This window comes from Neopelma chrysocephalum, unplaced genomic scaffold (genome assembly GCF_003984885.1).
Source record: "Neopelma chrysocephalum unplaced genomic scaffold, ASM398488v2 Primary Assembly neopelma1_23b, whole genome shotgun sequence".
Classification (NCBI taxonomy): Eukaryota; Metazoa; Chordata; class Aves; order Passeriformes; family Pipridae; genus Neopelma; species Neopelma chrysocephalum.
Window position 1 is genome coordinate 7,447,844 of NW_020897692.1, and position 20,081 is coordinate 7,467,924.

At 40.0% G+C, this 20,081-nt stretch overlaps 1 protein-coding gene across 2 annotated transcripts in view; it reads left to right on the plus strand.

The window, feature by feature from the left end:
• Positions 1 to 14,018, plus strand: part of TBX18 (T-box 18) — a 28,508-nt gene extending 14,490 nt beyond the window's left edge. Inside the window, exons 7-8 of one of the 2 annotated variants that reach the window (XM_027696002.1) lie at positions 2,885 to 2,979; positions 13,604 to 14,018. In XM_027696002.1, the coding sequence (XP_027551803.1) occupies positions 2,885 to 2,979; positions 13,604 to 13,614 (106 nt within the window). In that variant the 3' untranslated portion in view covers positions 13,615 to 14,018. Of the gene's footprint in view, positions 1 to 2,884; positions 2,980 to 5,518; positions 7,155 to 13,603 lie in introns of those variants that run through there. The other variant, XM_027696000.1, reaches the window with a different exon arrangement.
• The last annotated feature ends 6,063 nt before the right edge of the window (positions 14,019 to 20,081 follow it).

Sequence of the window (20,081 nt, forward strand, 5' to 3'; positions counted from 1 at the left end):
GCCTGCTATGAATTGTATGTTAAACCGTTTCAGCTAAAAAAGGCAGTGTTTCATTATGGTGTATATTGTACATCAGTTCCAGTGACCACATTGCATTTGGTGTCTACAGCTGCTATATTTATGCCCTAGCCTTGCAGAGAAAGGAGTAGACTGTGTGCTGGCAGGAATGATCAGAGTTTCTTTTTGATAGTTACTTTTATTGAGCTTCTCTGTTAGCAGAGGCTACAGCATTAAAGCCTGTTTTTTGCTTCCACCTGAGTTACATAAAAATTGAGACTGGACAGCAAACGAGTAGTTTTTAGAAGATGAATACGTACAGAAGGAGTAGGGTAATTGTAAAGGTTTACAGGATTTCACTGTAAGTATCTTTTCAGTATCTCTGAGATTTTGTCTTCTATCGAGAAACAATTAGCCACATTTTGTTCTGGGGCCTGGAAGTGGTGCCCCAGGCACTGACATAAATAGAATTTTGCCCTCCTTTGTAGCTTTCTAGTTAGAAATTAAGTGAACAGTAACATCCAGATAAATGCACTGACTGAAGAAGCAAAACATGCTGTGTGTACTTGGGGAAGAAAAGTTGCAATACGTGCCTTGTTTGAAAGCTCTCCGTGAGCAGTCTCTCTGATATGCTTGCTTTTTGCAGAACTATAAAGTAAGTACTAAGGAACCTCCTAAGAAGTGTGAAATACTGATCCTCTGAATTAGATGAGTTTAAATGGATTTAGAATTTCTTCCATAATGTTATATGAAACAAGAGAAGATTCCCTTTAAAATAGAATGGAAATAATTGTTCAGAAACCAGTTTTGAACGGGTTTTAATGAGGCAGGACTGCTCTGGTATTACCTGAGGACAATGTAAGTGCTGTAAGAGTTCGGAATCTGCAACCACACAGATCCAGTTGTAGGACTGGGGATATTCAGAGAGGTTTTTTAGGTTTGACTACTAGGAATAGTATGGTTCAGGCATTAAAAAAAACCCAGGATATTTTAATTGAAAGACAGTTATATTTTATGGAAAGGGATTAAGAAGGCCAGTCCTGACGGAAGGGCAAGCCTCTGTAAAATGTTTTGGAGCAGCCCTTAGATGAGGTCTGAATGCTTTTATTGTACAAACACAGTCGTTACAGAAGTGACTGCAAACTCTTGTCCATTGCAAATTGACGTTGGTTTACTGAAGTCACTATTGCTGTTTTCTTTGATAGTATCTGTGGTACCGAATAGAAGTGTTTGAGAATGCAGCTCAGATTTTCAATTGTCAAGGAAAATGTCTATTGGTTTACTCAACTAATTATTAATAAATATTGAAATTAAATGTTAAGGTTTTGCTATCTTCATTGTTGTAGCTGGTGTGTTTATCATTAGGGTATTTCAGACAGCAACAAAAGTTTAAAAAATACTGTGGTAAAATTATATCCGGCTTTTCAATATTGCTTTAATTATTGCAGCTATTTTACTCTGCACTGCTGCATGCAATAATTAAATTGCATGTTTAATTAAAAATATTCCCTTTCAGGTCATTCCCATTCAGTCTCACAGCCTATTTTACAGAAATCAGTAGCTTCACCTTTTAAAAGCATTCCCCGTGCATTTGCAAAGTGCAACAGAATTTATGTGCTGAGAATAGTTTCATTTTTCAGTTGGGCCTTAAGTTTGACCCTATAAAAACTTTTACTCAGGAAAGGACCAGAATTTCTCCCTTTAAATACTTCAGGAAAAACATAACTGTTTTGTTAAATAAACTTGGCCATTTGATAGCTCAAATTAGGGTGGTGATAAAAAGTGGAAATTGTTCAAAGGCATCTTGTATAAATTATCGCCTTGGCTACACTCCTCCAGGAGGTGGCTTTTATCTCCACTTTAACTAGAATTGAAAATTCACCGTTACTGCAGAAAATTAAGGCTATCTTTTTAGTCCAGGTTCAGCTAATAAATACTTTATAAATGTTTCCTGACACACATTTGTGTTCCTGCTGGAAATGCAGTGGGGAAGGAGCATTATCAGAACCTGTTGGTTGCTTCAAATTGGGCTATTTGCATAATTCGAGTTTACAGAGTGCTACTGCTCAAAGGCAAGCACTTGTATTTGGTGTGTGCCTGATGCTGACATTTAACAGGCCTCTGGGGCCCAGCAGCCAAAAATAACAGCAAAATTATACCTCTGAGTATTTATACTTCTGAGGTGCATTATTCATAAATAATTGTCAGAAAACAAATGGACCTTTACCTTCAGGAAACAGAAATTCTTATAAATAGTGTCTGCCAGCACTATCTACCCAGTTATTTCAGTTTTCTCATTACACTGTTGAAAGAAAATCGCTGAAGATTTTTGGTTTGTAAGGGCATTTTGCTCAGCACATAATAACTGAGACACAACATTGCTTTATACATTTTAGTGGCAAAAGAGCTGTATACCCATGCCTTGCTCATGTTCTAAGTGTAATTTTCTAGCTCATCAGTAATGAATGGGATCCTATTTTAATAGAAGTTGTCAGTGGATCACCTTTGTTCTAGGCAGAAATAGAACATCCCTCTGGCAGTTAGAGGCGGAGGAATGATCTCTTAAGGAAATATCATACTAGGAAAACATTTAACGTAACTTTAGCCAAGGCTCCCCACTCAAATAGCCCTCTCAGGAGGCCCAAAATATTGAAATAGAGAGCGAGATTTATGGAATTGGAAAACTCTGTCTGCTGCAAGCCCAGTGGTAGCGGATCTCAGTGATCTCATGGATAGGATGTAAGGCTGTTTTCTACGAAGCAAAATCAACTTCAAAATTATCCTGAAATGTTACTAGTTTTTATGTATTTCTGAGGTAGAGTATCCAGAGATGTGTGACAAAATACAGCTTGCTTTCATGTCACCTTGGTTCTTTTGTTGTAAATAGAATGGGACTGGAAGCTCTGGTAGAGTCCTATGCCTTCTGGAGACCTTCACTGAGGACGCTTACATTTGAAGATATACCTGGGATACCCAAACAAGGTAATGGCTGTCTTTGTGTTCTTTCAAAAGAAAAATGCATGAAGATAAAGCTTTGCCCATCATACTTTACAAAAGTCTGTGTCGCTTGTAGAGAAAAAACAACCAACTAACCCCAGTGCAGGCCATCACCTCTCATCAGAGTTATTCTAAGCTGAGAAGGTAATGCTAATTCAGTCACCGTGGCAATGAAAATATTAGATTGTAAAGATAAATCAGATCACATGTGGAGGAGAATTCCAGTTTAAGGGTTTAAATTATTCAGTTTAAGGATTGAATAACCTATTCCTTAGAGCTATGCACTGGCTACATACAAAAGGTAGAGATCATTTATAGATGACATCTATTGTACACATCCAAACTCCAATGCAGGAATTTCTTGTGTTTTTAAGAGAAAAAAAAAGGGAATGAGAGAATAAATGTCCTCTTAAGTAATGAGTGGCAAGTTGACTGGGTTTCTTCTTGGAATGCCTTCTTGATTCTTAAAGACCTAAAAATTTTTCAGTAAATGTGCCAACAAACTTTATCGGCATTCTAGAGCTTGAAAAAATGGATCTCTGTTTTGTTTTTTCTTGCTCTTCAGTCTTGATTGGACTTTCCCCATCATACAGGTAGTGCCATGAATGAGATAAATAGCCTTTAAATGACCTTTTTGGACAGAGAGTGGAAGCTTTGTAATCTTTTCTGAATTCTTTTATTTCCAGAGAACCCCAGTGCAAATATTAAACTTCTCATCTTTTTCCCAATGAAATCAGACATATTGCTCCTGATTCTTTGCATTTCCCACTACCAAATTTACAAGCATCCAGTCTGCTTTCTTGATAATGTATTGCAAAGTTGTTAAACATCTTAAGAGCAAAAATCCAGAAAATACAGAAATTCAGAGAAATAACTTTTGTCAGCTTCTTAGCTCATTCCTTTGAGAAATCCTGAGCATCAGTGCTTGATGTGGGCTCAAAAGGAGGTTTTGTGCCAAGTCACAGATACATTGGCTGAGTGTTGGCAGTTTTGAGTGGAGCACAGGGGTGAGGGACACTCTCATAAAAAAGGCCTGTAATGAGAAGTTAGCACCAAACCTGAAATGCCTTGTCAGACTGTAAGACTGAGAGGCAGCTCACTATGCAGTTAATCCATTTAGGAGACAGACCAGCTTTATTGCCCTGTTTGTATGTAGGAGCATTGTTTGAGAGCAGGGGAACTGCTGCCATGAACTTCTCGTTTCCTCTTCTGCTGTTGCGTGGGGTTAAGGAGCTTGTTGAAGTTACTGTTGATATTCTGAGGATACAAACTGGGATCCTTGCAAAGTCTTTAGTCATCTATACCTTAGACATTAGGGTGGTTTAGAGTCTTTCTGAAAGACCCCATTAGAAATTTGCCTGGCTTATTAATGCTGAAAGTGCCTGTCATCAAGTAGCGGAGGCATTGACGTAGATTGGAAGAAAAAATATGTCTTATACCAGGATTTATGGAATATGGCAGTGTGTAATGATGCTTTGATCTTGTGGTGTCCTGTTAACAGAGCAAGAAGCAGCAGGCATTGTTCACTAATATTGTATGTTTCTTTTTACTAGCTCACCTATCATGATAACCTGTTAACTTATTGATAGCATGTATCTCTTTGCAGCATCCAGCTGTTTGATTGTTAATATGATTCACAAACGGGAGAGTCTTCCATGTTAAGTCTTCTGCCTGGGAGACTATGAAAGGCCCAAATTAATTTTTCTACAGTCAGTTTTCACGGAGATACAATGTCTTTAAGAAAGGAAGTGTTTCTTGCAGCTGGGAAACTTTCAGTCCTGAGAAAAGGTTTCACCTGTAGCAGTGTGTTTTCAGGAGCATTCAGCACTGGTATTTGTAATTTAAAAAGTTCTTACATCAGTAAATAGACAATTTGCAAACAGTTTGCTGCAATCCTACCTGTTCAAGAAGTGAAGCAGCTGTGTGCAGTATTCAACCTACACTCTTTCTGAAGTTGTTCTGAAGTTTCATTCTCATGTTTTTTTGGTTTGAAGTTGGAATTTTCTTGTTCTGAAGTTAGTAACTTTCCTGAAGCTGTTAACTATGGGAGCCTCTATCATCTGAACTAAGCAGCTGGTTCCTCAGCTGGTGCTCTGATAATGACAGTCAGGCGCAGAGTGCTTGAAACACACTCCAGACTGTATTGAGAACACAGACACATCAAAAATCATCATTTTGAAGAAGTTTCCTGTGATGTGGTACTCACTTGGCTACATCTTAACTGCCATGCAATTTCCTTCCAGTGTCGTATAAGGAGCAGTTAATCTTTTGGGCAGGAGCTCTAAATATTGAGTGACGGTTGTAAAAATGTAACTTCAGTTCTCTTTCTTGGTCAAGTTGTTTGTTTAGAAATATGCATGTGGTTTACTCACACACCCTCCTGCACATATATGTAAAAGATTTTTTTAATTAGTTTGAGTTGTGTTTCATGTCAAGGGTTATTATAAAAGCCAAAGGTCTTGATCTGTCACCTAGGAAGTGAACTTCCCCAACGCGCTTCTTACGCTGTAACATTCTCTTCCAGGAAATGCAGGTTCCTCTACTTTACTCCAGGGATCTGGCAGTGGAGTGCCATCTACCCACCCTCACCTTTTACCGGGTTCCCCTTGCTCATCTCCAGCCTTCCACCTCAATCCCAACACTAGCCAGCTGTGTACCCTTGCTCCAGCTGACTACTCAGCTTGTACCCGCTCAGGCTTGACCCTGAACAGATACAGCACTTCCTTGGCTGAAACCTACAACAGGCTCACAAACCAAACCAGTGAGACGTTTGCACCCCCGAGGACTCCCTCCTATGTCGGTGTGTCAAGTAGCACAACTGTGAATATGTCTATGAGTGGCAATGATGGGGATGCATTCAGCTGCCCACAGACTGGCTTATCTATGCAGATTTCAGGGATGTCTCCACAACTCCAGTACATCATGCCATCCCCATCCAGCAATGCCTTTACCACTAATCAAACCCACCAAGGCTCCTACAACACATTTAGACTGCACAGTCCCTGTGCACTCTATGGATATAACTTTTCCACATCTCCTAAACTGGCTGCCAGTCCTGAGAAAATCGTTTCTTCCCAAGGAAGTTTCTTGGGGTCCTCGCCAAGTGGAACCATGACGGATCGGCAGATGTTGCCCCCCGTGGAAGGAGTGCACTTACTTAGCAGTGGGGGGCAGCAAAATTTCTTTGACTCTAGGACCCTAGGAAGCTTGACACTCTCCTCTTCTCAAGTGTCTGCACATATGGTTTGATGAAGCCTTTAAGTAAAAGTACAGTATGTTTGGTGTCTACAATGTATTTCTTTTGTAATATGAAGGGACACTCGATGTAGCTTGTAAAGTGTGTGTATATATATATAATATGAGAGGAAGTTTTACTGAAATTTTGACTTGCTTGTGGCCAGATTATTTTCCTATTTTGAGTTACACAGAATTTGCTGTGTTGCAGACTGCTTTAGTTTTCTGGTATAATACACTTAGTTGTATAACACATTGGGACATATGCAACAAATTAAGCAAGACTTCCTCCCCTTTTCCCCTCCTCTGTTCCAGCGCCTTTAAAGAACCAAATGACACTTGGAGTATTAAACAACACAAACAAGCCCACTTGCCCATTTCCTATAGCACTAGTGAGTTTCTTTAAAACATTCATACAATGATAAGCTGATGCACCAAAGGCATTTTACAAGTTTCTTCTCTGTTATAAGGGATACAAAGGATATTTGGACTTGTAAGTGTTAAGCATGAAGCATCTAGCCTAAAATAGAAGTTTAGCTAATGAATTATTTACAAAGTAAATTGAAAGATTAGTTTGCCTTCTCATGATACATTGTTTTTAGCTTATCAACAGCACAGCATTCTCACTAGGATTTTTTTTTCAGCATTAGTCTAGATTTGTGGTTAGATGTTTGAAGACTAATAATGCGTATTCAAATTGTGGTGATAGAAATAATTTAAACCAACAGCACTAGAAGCAGCATTCCTTAGTACGGAATGAAGTTCAGGGTGCTTAGTTTTTGTCAAAGGAAGGGCTTGATGCATTTTTTCCTCCATAAATATTGCCTATTTACTGGACAGTAGGATATTCTAAAGTATCTTTGTTTCTGTATTTTTACTTTTTTTAAGGGAAAATGCAGGTTTGATTTAGAAAAAAAAAGTGAGCAGAATGAAAAATTCTGTTATTGGTTTTACCTGTTTTGTTTGTGTGTTTGTTGTGTTTTGGGCTTGGTTTGGGGTTTTTTTGTTTGTTTTTTTTTTGTTTGGTTGGTTTTTTGTTTTTGTTTTGTTTGGTTGGTTTTTTTTGTTTGTTTTGTTTTTTTTTAGTAAGGGCAAAAATTTCTCAGTATCTCAAAAAACATCACCTGTATCAGTTAGGCAGATGACCCAATTTGCCCACAAGTGTTTCTGGAAGCAGAACATTGTCATAGCTGACTTCCTGTTGCTTTATTTCTGTCAGCGTTTGTCCTGGAATTGGAGAGGCTTCCTTCATTCCCACCTCTGTTTTTTAAATGGCGCTTGTAAGAACGTAGATCACAATCTACTCCTGACCATGCTTCTCCAGAGTGACAAGGACACAGGGAAACACTTGTCATAGTGAAATTTCTGCCCTCATCTGCACCTGCACAGCACAGGTGTGTATCAGTCCTTCTGCAAAAGCTGCCTCTCAGCTGCCCATCTGTCAGAGCTTAACCACAGAGGTTGTAGAACTAATTTTAATGCTTGAGAGGACAGGTCATCTTCAACGGTATGCTAAGCCTCATTTATATTGTGCAGGTTATATAAAGGCATTATAAGGTGGGTACAAATATAGATGAAAATGTTTCCCCAGTAAGCATTGAAGGAGACTAAGGCCTTTCAAGTTTTACGCTAGATTTTTTTTGCGAAAGTGAATTTTTGTGTTTCTCAAGTGTTCCTATGTCTTTTCTGGCAAATAGTGCACTTAACCACTTAACCACTCCCACTTCAAGGACTCATTTCAGTTTGTATTTCTTTAGTGGGATGGAGATAATGCATGCAGAAACAGCCCTCTTGCTATCTCCTCTTATTATGCGGGAATAGAAGAGAAACCACAGCTATCTTGAAGCAGAAGGCTTTATTTTTATTGCTTGCATATTTGTTTCTGTTAAAGAAGATACATATAAAGTTCTCATTCAAAGTTAGAAAGGCAAGAGGATGCATTTGAGGAGATGTGGGTTTGCTGCTTTGCTGTTTCAAACTTCCTAAGTGACCTTGAGCAGTTTGCTCAGTCTCTCTATATCAGATTTTTTTTCTTCTGTAAAATGTGATAATAGCACTTCATGCCTCATAGAAAAGGGTGACAGTATATTGAAGATGAAGATCATCTTTACATCTTCTGTGCTGTGGACAGTACGTTACAGATGAATGGCTAGGAATTGTTCATGTACAAGGATAAGAAAGAGCATTTGTGTACTTCAGGTCTGATACTGGTTTTGGCATTGCAGTGTCCTAGGCAGATCTTAAAGAAAAGACCTGCAATGCTGAAAATGCTATTCAAACTCACACTAAAGATTCATGAAATGGTTCTAAGATGTGTAGAAGATGGGCAAGTTTTCAGTTATGTAAATTGTCATAGCTTTATTGGTTTAAATTAACAAGTAACTTGTGTATAGTAATTCTTGCTCCAACCAAAACTTTGAAATTTTGTAGTTGGACAAATCTTTAAATGTCAAAGGTGGTACAATTAATCTGTACTTGAAAAAGGGTAATTACCCATGTTATCTTAAGGGCTGTGACTAGGTAGAAATGTGGAAGAGCTAAATCATGCATGTTCTTACGAGGAGAAAAAAAAGGTTGTGCATGGATGTTCATGGAGGTGCTCCTGACATGACTTTATCATCTGGGAATTTTTTAGAACTGGTCTCTTACTTTTCCTCAAATTATTCTTATCATATAACCACACAATATTGTTTCATTTGTTCCTTAAAATTTGAATCATATTGTAAATACTGGTGTGTCATTGTGAAAAGGCTAGCTTTTTATCAATACAGTAAATGCTATATATGCATTATATCTATAATTATATATCTGTATTTTACAAAAATGCCACAGAAAATATATTAAAGTGTGTATTCAAACACTTTTTACTACATTTGGAAAACTGAGAGGGTTGGGCCTTTTTTTTCTGTACAACTTCTGCAAGAACAAAGGAAGTGACTCTGAGGTAAGCTCTGGGTTTCAGAGACTTAATACAACAAGCTGCAGCTAGTCCACAATTCTTACATGGTTCAGTTTAACCATCTGCTGTTGAATCTCTCTATTATTTGTACGCAAAGATCCCAACAGATGTTGTGTACAAGGAGATACTGAGGCTGATAGCAGAGCTCTGAGGGTTTTACATGGGAAAACGGAACTGAGCTGCTTGCCAGGCTCTTTAGCCAGTGATGGAGCTTGGTTGTTTCCTTGTAGCCCATGGCATCCCATCTACTAAGACCAATTCAGCTGCTCCCTATCAACTGGATCTGGGAAGTTAGCACTTCCCTGTGACTTGAGCAGGACCTTGGTACTCTGCCTGTTTTCTCTCTCTGCTGTTTCTTTGGTCATTTGCTCTCTGTTCTGCTAGTTCTAAATGCAAAAATCTATTGATTTGACAATTTGCAACCTATAATCATCTGACTATGCTGTTACTCATCAATGAGCAACATTTCTCCGTCAAGAAATACTGTTATGCATAGTGGCCTTATTTCCTATTGTACTGCAATAAATGATTCTCTGTGACATAGGGCAGAGGGTCTGAAAATCTAATTACTTCAGAGACTCTGGTTTCATAGTCACTTAACATCAGCATTGTTGCAAATGACCAGAATTAGGGCAAGAGAAGTAGGCATTAAATGCTTGATCATAAATATCAGGCCTCCAGAGAGAACGAAAGCTTCTGTTTTTAATAAGAGAAGAGCCTTTTTTTTATTATTTTTGAATAGCACAATCAGATTCTGAGAGGGCTCATTTCTGCTGCAGCAATGGACATCAGGAGAAAGCTGAAAATCATGGATATTGTTGTCTTTAATAGTAGTAAACCTGTACTGTGAGCACTTCAACAAAAGAAATATAGGTAATCATCAGAAGTAGCTCACGGATTCTATGGATATATTTTACCTGTAAAGATAATATACCTAGTCAATCTGTACATAGGTATGTTTAAAAAGTTTGCAGTTTATCTAATTACCTGAGTTAATGGTTTTTATTAGCTGACTTTGCACTTCAGCTGACAAAGTATATTAACTTGTCAGTTGAGCTCTTCATTAATGTGAACCTCAGATTCAATATTTCACCTTGTACTTAACACAAAGTTGTTGATATGTCAATTTAATATATGCAAAAATACAGGAAAGTTCTTGTTCTGCCTTATGTTCCACCATATTCCTCAACACTCAGTTCCTCAATTCAAAACACTGGCATGCCAAGATGACACACACTTTTAAGAGGTGATGACTTGCTGCATTAGGAAATAACATTTCTAGAGAATTAAACTTTGCTTTTAGTCATTGTTTTTAGTCAGCTTTGAAAAGGTGTTTGTTACCCAAAAAAGCGTAAGTCCTATGCAGTCACCACTTATTCTTGCAAAGTAATGTTGAATTGGCCATAAAACTATCTCAGATAGTTTGATGCCCAATGCCCAGACAGAGCAGTTCCAGCAAATTTTAGAATTTGAAGTCCATAAAGTAAATGTTTTTAAGAAGCCTCAGTAAATCAGATCAGCACTGCTATCAGGAAGAATAAAAATACTGTGGGCAAATAGAAACACTTTCCTGAATTTTATCTGTCACCTTCAGAGGTTTATTACCCTTAAATAGTTAATATCCAACATGTTCCACTCCACCAGAATGAGCATTAAACCTCCATGAGCTGGATAAATTTCCACATTTTTCCATTGTGGCCTTTCTGAATGTTGGCAGTAACAACTAGGTTTCAAGACAAGCATCGGTGCACCAGGTTTGCAGCAGGGAATGGCAGGAGAAGTGCAGATAGCCCAAATAGACCCTGCAGTCCCACCATACACTTTTGGAATGTCACAGGTGCTGTGATGGCACCCACAATGTATAGTTCTATCCAAACATAATTCAGTGCACCTCTCACAAGGGTAATTACCCATGTTTGGGGACTGTAGCCTAAAATAAGACCTAATGTCAAAGACTGGTCAGAAAGGATAAAGCATGATGTGAAAATGCTTGTGCTACCCAAAAGCTGGTCTATGGCAATGAATGTTAAGTGTAGGCCCAGCACAGACTTGGCCTTTGTCAGTACTGCAGCCACTTTGACTATGCTGCACCCTTATGTTCATTTGCACACCACTGGATTTTATTTGGATGCTATAATATAGAGCCAAGAATAAATTTAGACCACATTGAAGGAAACCTGGACTCAACTGTGGCCAGTGGTAATGGTGCCCCCGACTTGAGCTTTATGGATACCACATTTTCAGACTCTAAGCCATCCCTCTTTCTATTCCAGAGTGCTTTACCTGTGCAGCAATTGTAGTCATAACTCTCTTGGGCATTTTTCTGTCCCTTTGTGGTGCTTTTCAGATGGATGACTGGCTTCTTGCATTTCACATGCTCATAGTTTGTTTTTAACTTTGTGCTTCTGCAGTTTTTGAGCCATAGTCTGTCTCACAATAAGAGACAAGACAAGGGTGGAATTTGGTGCTCCATCCCCCGTATATTCCTTTCCACTGCAGATAATTGACTATATATTTCCCACAATGTTTTTATTGTATTTTACAGAGAAAAGTAATAAAAATAGAGGCTGTATCACAATCAAAGCAGTGTTTCCATTCCTCAGGCAATATTTTTCACTAACCCAAAGGAAAACACCTCCCCACCCTTTCCTGGTTACTGTACTCAGTATATGGTTCTCAGTAAGAAGAAAACCAGATGCCATATTTAAATGTAAGATGGCAGAAACCAGAAAACCAGAAAAATGGATCCCAATTCAGGGAAATGTTCCTGGATAGTCTTTGTGTTCTTTGAAGTGCAATAGGGGCACTAATGCTTCCAGAGACATCTGCAAAGACCCTTTGATATGTCATTGCTGTTGGTGTATGATGAATGCCTTGCTGACACAGTGTGCACTACAGATTACCTGCCCCATACTCAGGCAGGACGTTGTCAGTGTCACACAAAGACGTGCAAGCGAATGCCATTTATGTTGTTTTAGTAAATCCTACACAGAAGTGTAACTTCACAAGTGTTAAGATCTCAAAGCTATGTTAAGAGACCAATTCTCAGGGATTACATGCCAAGCCCATGCACTCCAGTTATACTCTGGTGGTAACTAAAAAGCATCTTACAATGAATATAAAAGCAGTTAATCTAAGCAGGCATTTCTTTCACTTTGCTATAACTAGATAACCCACATTTTGTTGGGGGGGGAGAAGGGGACCAAGTGTCTGGCAGTTGTAATACTGAATGTTTCAGTCACATAGGAATTTTTTTTGTGGAGAGAGAGAAGCCTTGGAAAATGAAATTTAAATCAAGAGAAGGCAAGTGAAGACTGGTCTATGAGAAAGGATCCTTCAGACATCAAAGTATACCATTGCGAATGTCTAAAAATGATCTGTCTGATGTCACATCCTTGCATTCAGTAGAGGACAGAACTGTTACATTAAGGAGTGTAGTGATCTGTTATACCTTTTAATTATGAAGTGTTGGGTAGAATGAAGGTGTTTGGTAAGGTAAAGGCTGAACTAAAAATTATCTGAGATTGAATGCCATTGATTTTAAGTCTTAACATTCTGTTCCTTTTCTCTTTTTTTTTTTTGAAAGATACTGCTAGCAAAGATGAGATGGTGCTTAAAAAATTTCCAGCCAGATGTGTCTCCAAACATTCCCAGAGATGACAGATATTCAAATGTAGTTTGGATTAAACCCATTATATAGATAAGTGTCTTTTATAGCTGACTGCAGCTGTGAAGTCTGGAATCAGATCTGTAAGTCCCCTAAACTTTGAAGACTGTAGTTAAATCTGTGGGTTTGGATTTGAATCTTCAGTTGCTTGTTGCATCAGACTGTCATTCACATCTGTTACACCAACAGCTCGGTGCAAAACTGATAACCAGTTTCAGACTCCACAAAGTTGAGGTTCAGAAAGGCCACTTCTCAAGCACATTGCTACATATGAGCAGCGACAGCAGCATATTATAGGTCTGTAGGTTAACAACTCTCTACATGCCATCTAATGGCTATCGATGACCCACCACAGAGCACTGGCTCGTGGGTCACATGTTGTTGGCTCCTGCCCTGTAAAGTATCCTTTACATACTTCCTTCATATTATGTTTCTGTGTAAACAAATGGTGTAGCTTCCCACAGGGATATTACATGATCCCTGTGGAAAGAGAGAGGGTTGGTGTAATTGCAAATGGGATGAAAGCTGCTCCTTGAGGTACTTTCTAAGGGCTTATCTATACAGAGTGAAACTAGGAGTGAATTTACAACACCTCAGCTCCACAGGTGGGCACTCTTCACATGCAGTAAGCAAGGAGAAGGTGTTTCATGTGGAAAATAAGAAAATATTCCACACAAGCGATGTTCCTATGAGGGTACAGTGCTTTGAGGCTGAGATCCTGCAGTTTCCCTCTCTTGTTTACTCTACAGGAAGACCTTAAGACTTCAGCCACACTGTAAAAAATAACAACCCACAAATGTCTATCTGGAAGGGTGTCACTGGTTGTCACCATGGCATAGACAGCCTCACCAACTGCAGTGATGGAGCCACCCATGGTAAATGCTGGACAACTCTTCTGACCTGTTAATAGTTGGCAGACTATATGATGACAGTTGCAAGAATCTGATGCACAGCAGTATCCTTTACAGCAGTTTAATCTTTGTCATCAAATCCCCTGCCAGCCATGATTAATAGCAGCACTTGAGCTTGTTTTGAAAGTTGTATATTTGGCAGCTATGAACTTTGATCTATGGTTTCGCTTTAAAGAATCATTATGACACAAACTTTTCCTGTAATCCTTCCATCTAATTAAACCACACACAAATACTATGTGGGGAAATATGATGCTATTGATATAAGCTGTGTGTTTATTACATTATTTTAGGCACTTTATTAAAGTGGATAGTTGTTCCCAGCAAGATAGTAGATAAGCTCCCCCAAAACAATAACATCACCCAGAAAGAATATATAAGAGAATTTCCCAAGGCCAAATTTGATTAGAAACTTTCTTTGTTGATTAATACTGTGGCCTTGAACCCATTAAGGGCTCAGATGCTTTAACTTGAACTAAAATTACTAGCATTTAATGAATTCAGCCTACTAATGTGTACTTTTCGACCAAACGTTTACCTTTGTTCCAGATAGTCAAAGGACTTCAATGCCTAACATGATAGCGTTTGTCTTCCTGAAGTAGTTTTTTCGTATTTGTGTACAAGTTAATGGGGAAGCTTTTGAAAATCAAAGAAAATTTATTTCCATATAAATATTTTAAACAACAGAACATCCATCATTTTGTAGCTGAATCAATCATAAACCAGCCATTTCTTGCTGATCTTTATCCTGCTGCACACTTTGTAGTGAAATTCCCATGAGGCAGGTAATACTCATGTTTCCAAGGCAAAAATATGAACTGTGCATCAATCTGAGCAGTGTTTTTTCTAGGGCTGAGGTGCAGGGCTGTGTGGTCTTGACTGAGTTGACTTCCTTGTGTATTGCACCTTCATGATGCCAGGATTTGTGCAGAAGAGGATTCCTTCCTCTAGAGCAGACTACCCAGCCTCTGAGCAGCAGTTTTATGGAGCTACCTGGAATTCCATGGCTTTCTCCTGATTGGCCCATCTTGATCTCCTAATCTGGGTGCCACAAAACAGAGATAACAGAGGTATAAGTCACTGTCTTGAGGCTGCTGTGGCTGCAAGGCCCAACAGTGTTTATATTTGCCAATCACCATCTTTTCCATATTTTCTGAGTAGACTTTCAGCCAGCTGGCTTTTGGCTGAAACATTACTCCTGTCAGTACTGTTTAAGCCCAGTCACCATGGTTTCTGAGTCAGTTGGAGAGCAGACAAAGTACCAAATATAATAATTTTCCCAAATTGTCTGACAAATTTCCAGAGAGTTCATATAAATGTAGGACAGCTGAAGCAACAGGAGTGATCCCTTAGAGAATTCACAGCTGAGCACCCTCAAGCAGAGGGAATAGCTGCCCATCACCACTCTCTGAACTTGATCAGAAAGGAATGAAACAGAACTGCACTAAAGCAGTTCCATCTCCTCATGCCAGGTTCTCCAGTCTTGGTATAAATCCCCTGTGATGAGCTGTGTCCAAGACTACCACAAGACTGAGCAGAATTAGCAGGGACATTTGTCATGTGTCTGCTGTCATGAGGAAGGCTGGATCAGTGGCCAGAAATGGCCTTGACCTAACCTGCTCCTAAATAGCTGGGCACAAGCTACTTGAGCTGTCATCCTGTCTTTAGTGGCTCTTCTCTGAAAAGCAAAACTTGTTTAGGTAAACTGGAATCCTTCTGACATCTGCACATCCAGGGCTTTGAGTGACAATCGCAGCCTGGGCAGGGTGGTGGTGTCACATTATTCTCAACCAACCACAAAGTCTTGTGGGTGGATATGGAGTCAAAATGTATTTTATATACAACTAGAATAAAGTTTTGTATAAAGAGCTAATAAAACCTCATAAGGACTTATTACTAGATCAAGGGCTGCCTCTTGTTCTTATTGAACTCAATGAGAATTTTGCTACTGACTTCAAAGGAAGTTGAAAGGAGCCATGAGGGGTTGATTTCTACTCCTACATATGTGCTTCTGCACACCAAATTTGCATCCGAAAGGACTGTGTTTTAGTTAGTTTTTGTTGCTATAGTTGTTGGGGTTTTGCTACTTGAGGGTTTGCATAAGCACAAGATCTGCTACATGCAGATTGTCTATACACATGAGCAAATGGCTTATTTCTGTTGTACAAAACTATCTGTATGCTACATACATTGCATGTATGCAATGCAAAAACGACGCATTGAACTACCTCATCTGAGTGGCTTCATTCTCTTGGGAGACAAAAATCTCTCCTAAGCACTTAATGATTGGTGAAGAAGGTTCCCCATTTATCACTGTAAGATGGATAAAACCAAATCAAATATAAATTGATCCTTTTGCAGGTTTTTTCCCAGGCTGCAAAAGGGAAAGCTTCAGTGTCTATTCTTTGACACCATCTCCCATAGCATTCTCCTGAAAAAGCTGGCAGCCCACAGCTTGGACGAGGGCACTCTGTGCTGGGTTAGGAACTGGCTGGAGGGCTGGGCCCAGAGAGTGGTGGTGAACGATGCTGCATCCAGTTGGTGGCCGGTCCCTAGTGCTGTCCCCCAGGGATCAGTGTTGGGCCCAGTCCTGTTTAATATCTTTATTGATGATTTAGATGAGAGGATTGAGTCCACCATTAGCAAATTTGCAGATGACACTAACTTGGGGGAGAGTGTCTATCAGCTGGAAGGCAGGAGGGCTCTGCAGAGGGACCCGGACAGACTGGAGAGATGGTCTGATTCTAGAGGGATGAGGTTCAACAAGGCCAAGTGCTGGATCCTGCACTTTGCCCACAACAACCCCATGCAGCGCTACAGGCTGGGGACAGAGTGACTGGAGAATAGCCAGGCAGAAAAGGACCTGGGAGTTTGGATTGACAGGAAGCTGAACATGAGCCAGCAGTGTGCCCAGGTGGCCAAGAAGGCCAATGCCATCCTGGCCTGGATCAGGAACAGTGTGGCCAACAGGTCCAGGGAAGTGATTCTTCCCCTGTACTCAGCACTGGTGAGGCCACACCTGGAATACTGTGTCCAGTTCTGGGCCCCTCAGTTCAGGAAGGATATTGAGGTGCTGGAGCAGTTCCAGAGAAAAGCAACGAGGCTGGTGAAGAAACTCAAACACAAGTCCTTTGAGGAGCGGCTGAGGGAGCTGGGGTTGTTTAGCCTGCGAAAGAGGAGGCTCAGGGGAGACCTCATCACTCTGTAGAACTACCTGAAAGGAGGTTGTAGCCAGGTGGGGGTTGGTCTCTTCTCCCAGGCAGCTATCAGTGAGACGAGGGCATGGTCTTAAGCTCTGCCAGGGGATGTTTAGGCTAGATATTAGGAAGAAATTCTTTACAGAGAGGGTAATCAGACATTGGAATGGGCTGCCCAGGGAAGTGGTGGATTCTCCGTCCCTAGAGGTTTTTAAGATGAGACTGGATGTGGCGCTTAGTGCCATGGTGGTAGTGGATCAAGGGTTGGACTTGATGATCTCAGAGGTCCTTTCCAACCTGGCTGATTCTATGATTCTATGCTTCTGTGATTCTATAAGGAGGCATAGACCCTTAAGACCAGATTCAAGGATCCAAGCAGTTGTCAAAATCATTTGGAACTTAGCTTAACCACTTCTGAGTACTTTCTTCTCCATTCCTTCTCTGCAGCATTTTGTAGAGCATGAGACTTATCAACTGCACCCAAATACACTTCTTTAGGCAAGAGGGCTTCTTACATAGAACTTTGATTGTTCAGAAACAGGAAAGACGTTGTTAGAATGGGGGCACAATTTAAAAATAAGCGATTGAATATGAATTCCTATTTGCAAATACCTGGAAGTTCTGTACAAATCCTGTGAGAGCACTAGAGGCTCCTAGAGACCTAAGCGAAATCAGATAGGACTCATTTCTTTGTCAGTAATAACATACTTTTTCTGCTTTACAGTTGATTGAGACCTGGCTGCTGCTAACTTTCTTTTAGGGATGATTTCATAAGCTGTAGATCTTCCTGTCAAGAAACACTCCTGCACTGTGTCCTTCAATAGTTGCCATCCCATTCTTGATAGTTACACATTCTCTATGAGCCTAAATAATGCCACTCTTGCATAGATTTTTATGTACTTCAGACATTAGAAAGCATTATCATGGCCTTACTCAGTGATCCTGTAGTCAAGCCATATGTATTTAACTCCTTCAACCTTCCCTTGTGAAAAGCTTTCAGGGAGACCAGAAGAAGTGATCTCATTTCTCTCAACACATCAGCGTCTCTGAGCAAGGATACAATAGAAAGCACATTGGCTGGGCCCTCTCAGCCTCTCAAAGGAAAACTGCTGTGCTGGGTTTCTGCTCCTGCATGACTCTTTTTCTGGGTTACTCAGACCATGGGCATGGAGTAGAAGATTGCTGAAGCTTCAAAGATTACTTCTGCTAAACCAGAGAGAGTTCAGTGACCAGTATGGTGTGTGTAGGAAGATACTGAGGAGATGGAGAGTAGCAAGTAGAGAGGCTTGGTGAAAGCCTGCACAACCTTGGGGTAAAGAGGTTGGGTAGTCCCATAAAGCAGCAGCACCTGGTTGCTGATGAGAACAAATCCAGTTTTCTGAGCTGACTGGTGTTTCGTTTCTGTTCATGAAAAATATGTACTTAAGATCTCACACTCTGAAGCTAACCCAGTCAACTTTTCAGAATAGGTTTAATATCTTTTGTTGTATTTGAGGTCAAAGGGCTTTGCTGCAGCTGCAGCTCAGCCAAATAATCTGGACCTGTTGCAGGAGTTACTAGTCAGAGCTCTGATTTGTGTCAGGTGTAGGTTTAAACCAGATGTGACAGGGATACTTCCTGATGTTGAAAGCTAAGGAAGGTGTCCCACATTTCCTGGGAGCTTAGCCTTGGGCAATATATACCTAAAATATATTTAAAAGGTGGACAATAAAAAAGTGACATTGGAAACAGTTATAATTCATCTAATAAGCAGAAACATCCCATACCATGGTTGTGGTTGTGCCTAGTGCTGATTTTTCTTTATATTTTATGTAAGGCTTGCTTTATGTCCAGGATTAGCTTTTCAACATCCAGGAGTGATAAGGGCTTTTGAAGGGTTGTAGGTAGCAAGCCATAAGATAAAGCCAAAGAGCAGCTACTAGATTTCTTTGCATTAAAGCAAATATAGCTACCTGAGAAACCTGAGAAAGACAGTGTCCTAGAGACAGACACTGACACAGAAGCCTGATTTGGATATTTGCATCTTTTGAAAAGGTGGAGTTTAGACTAAGACACCTTCATGGTCAAGAGAGAATAAGGAGACTGAAGGGATATTTACAATATAAATAATGAATAAATGGAAACTGGAACTCATGGTAGCTCAACTTGGCTAGGCTTGCCTTTCAGCTCTGGCAGCCCTCAGCGTGAACAGGTAAGGACACAGCACAGATACTCATTTTGACCTGCCAGGGAGATGTTTCAACCAGAGTGTTTCACACTACTTTGTCATCAGGATTTATGCCTATAGGTCCTGAGGGGACCTCACAGATCCTCATTTTGCATTGACAACGGTGTTTCAGTATAAAATAGTCAGTGACTAAGAATGCTTGGATAGACAGTTTCATTGTGACAATTAACAGGATTTTTTCCACATTGATATGTTAGACTTTTTTTAAAAGCTGTTCAGGCCACTCGGTATTCACTAAGGGTACAATACTGTTTCCCTAAATGTTAACAAAAAGGAGGAAACGTGTGAAATACCTATATGTTGCTGCCTGCTTCTTAGAAACTCAGAATACACCCTGCATATGTAAAAGCACAGCACAGCTCTCTTCAATAAGCAAAACGACAACACATGTATTTAAATATCAGAGCCTGAATGGAGTCTGCTTCTTTTCCCACACCTCTGTAAAATCAAAGTTTGAAACCCTGTAGGAGCTCTTTTAAAATATCCTGGCTTCCTTGCTGCAGACCATATGTTTTTTTCAAAAACCAGGACTGCAAACTCAAATAATTGCATGACTTGCATTCTATGAGTGTGGATTGTGCTCTACTGGCTTCAACTGGCACGGTTTGGTAGCTGTTACAGATGCCACAGTTCATTGCTTTGAAGTCTGCACGGGGGGGGGGAAGGGGAAAAGAAAAGGTTTCAAAAGATTGCCTGACTTTCTGTTATGAATAAGTTGACATTTTGCAACATCTGTCATAGTCACTGCCACTTCAGCTTCCTTCCTCTGCTCAAGCTTATGAGTTTTATGTTAATACTGGAGCAGCTGTGGATGGTGCGGCCTCACCTTGAATATTGTGTGCAGTTTTGGTCACCACAATATAAGATATTAAGCTATTAGAGAGTGTCCAAA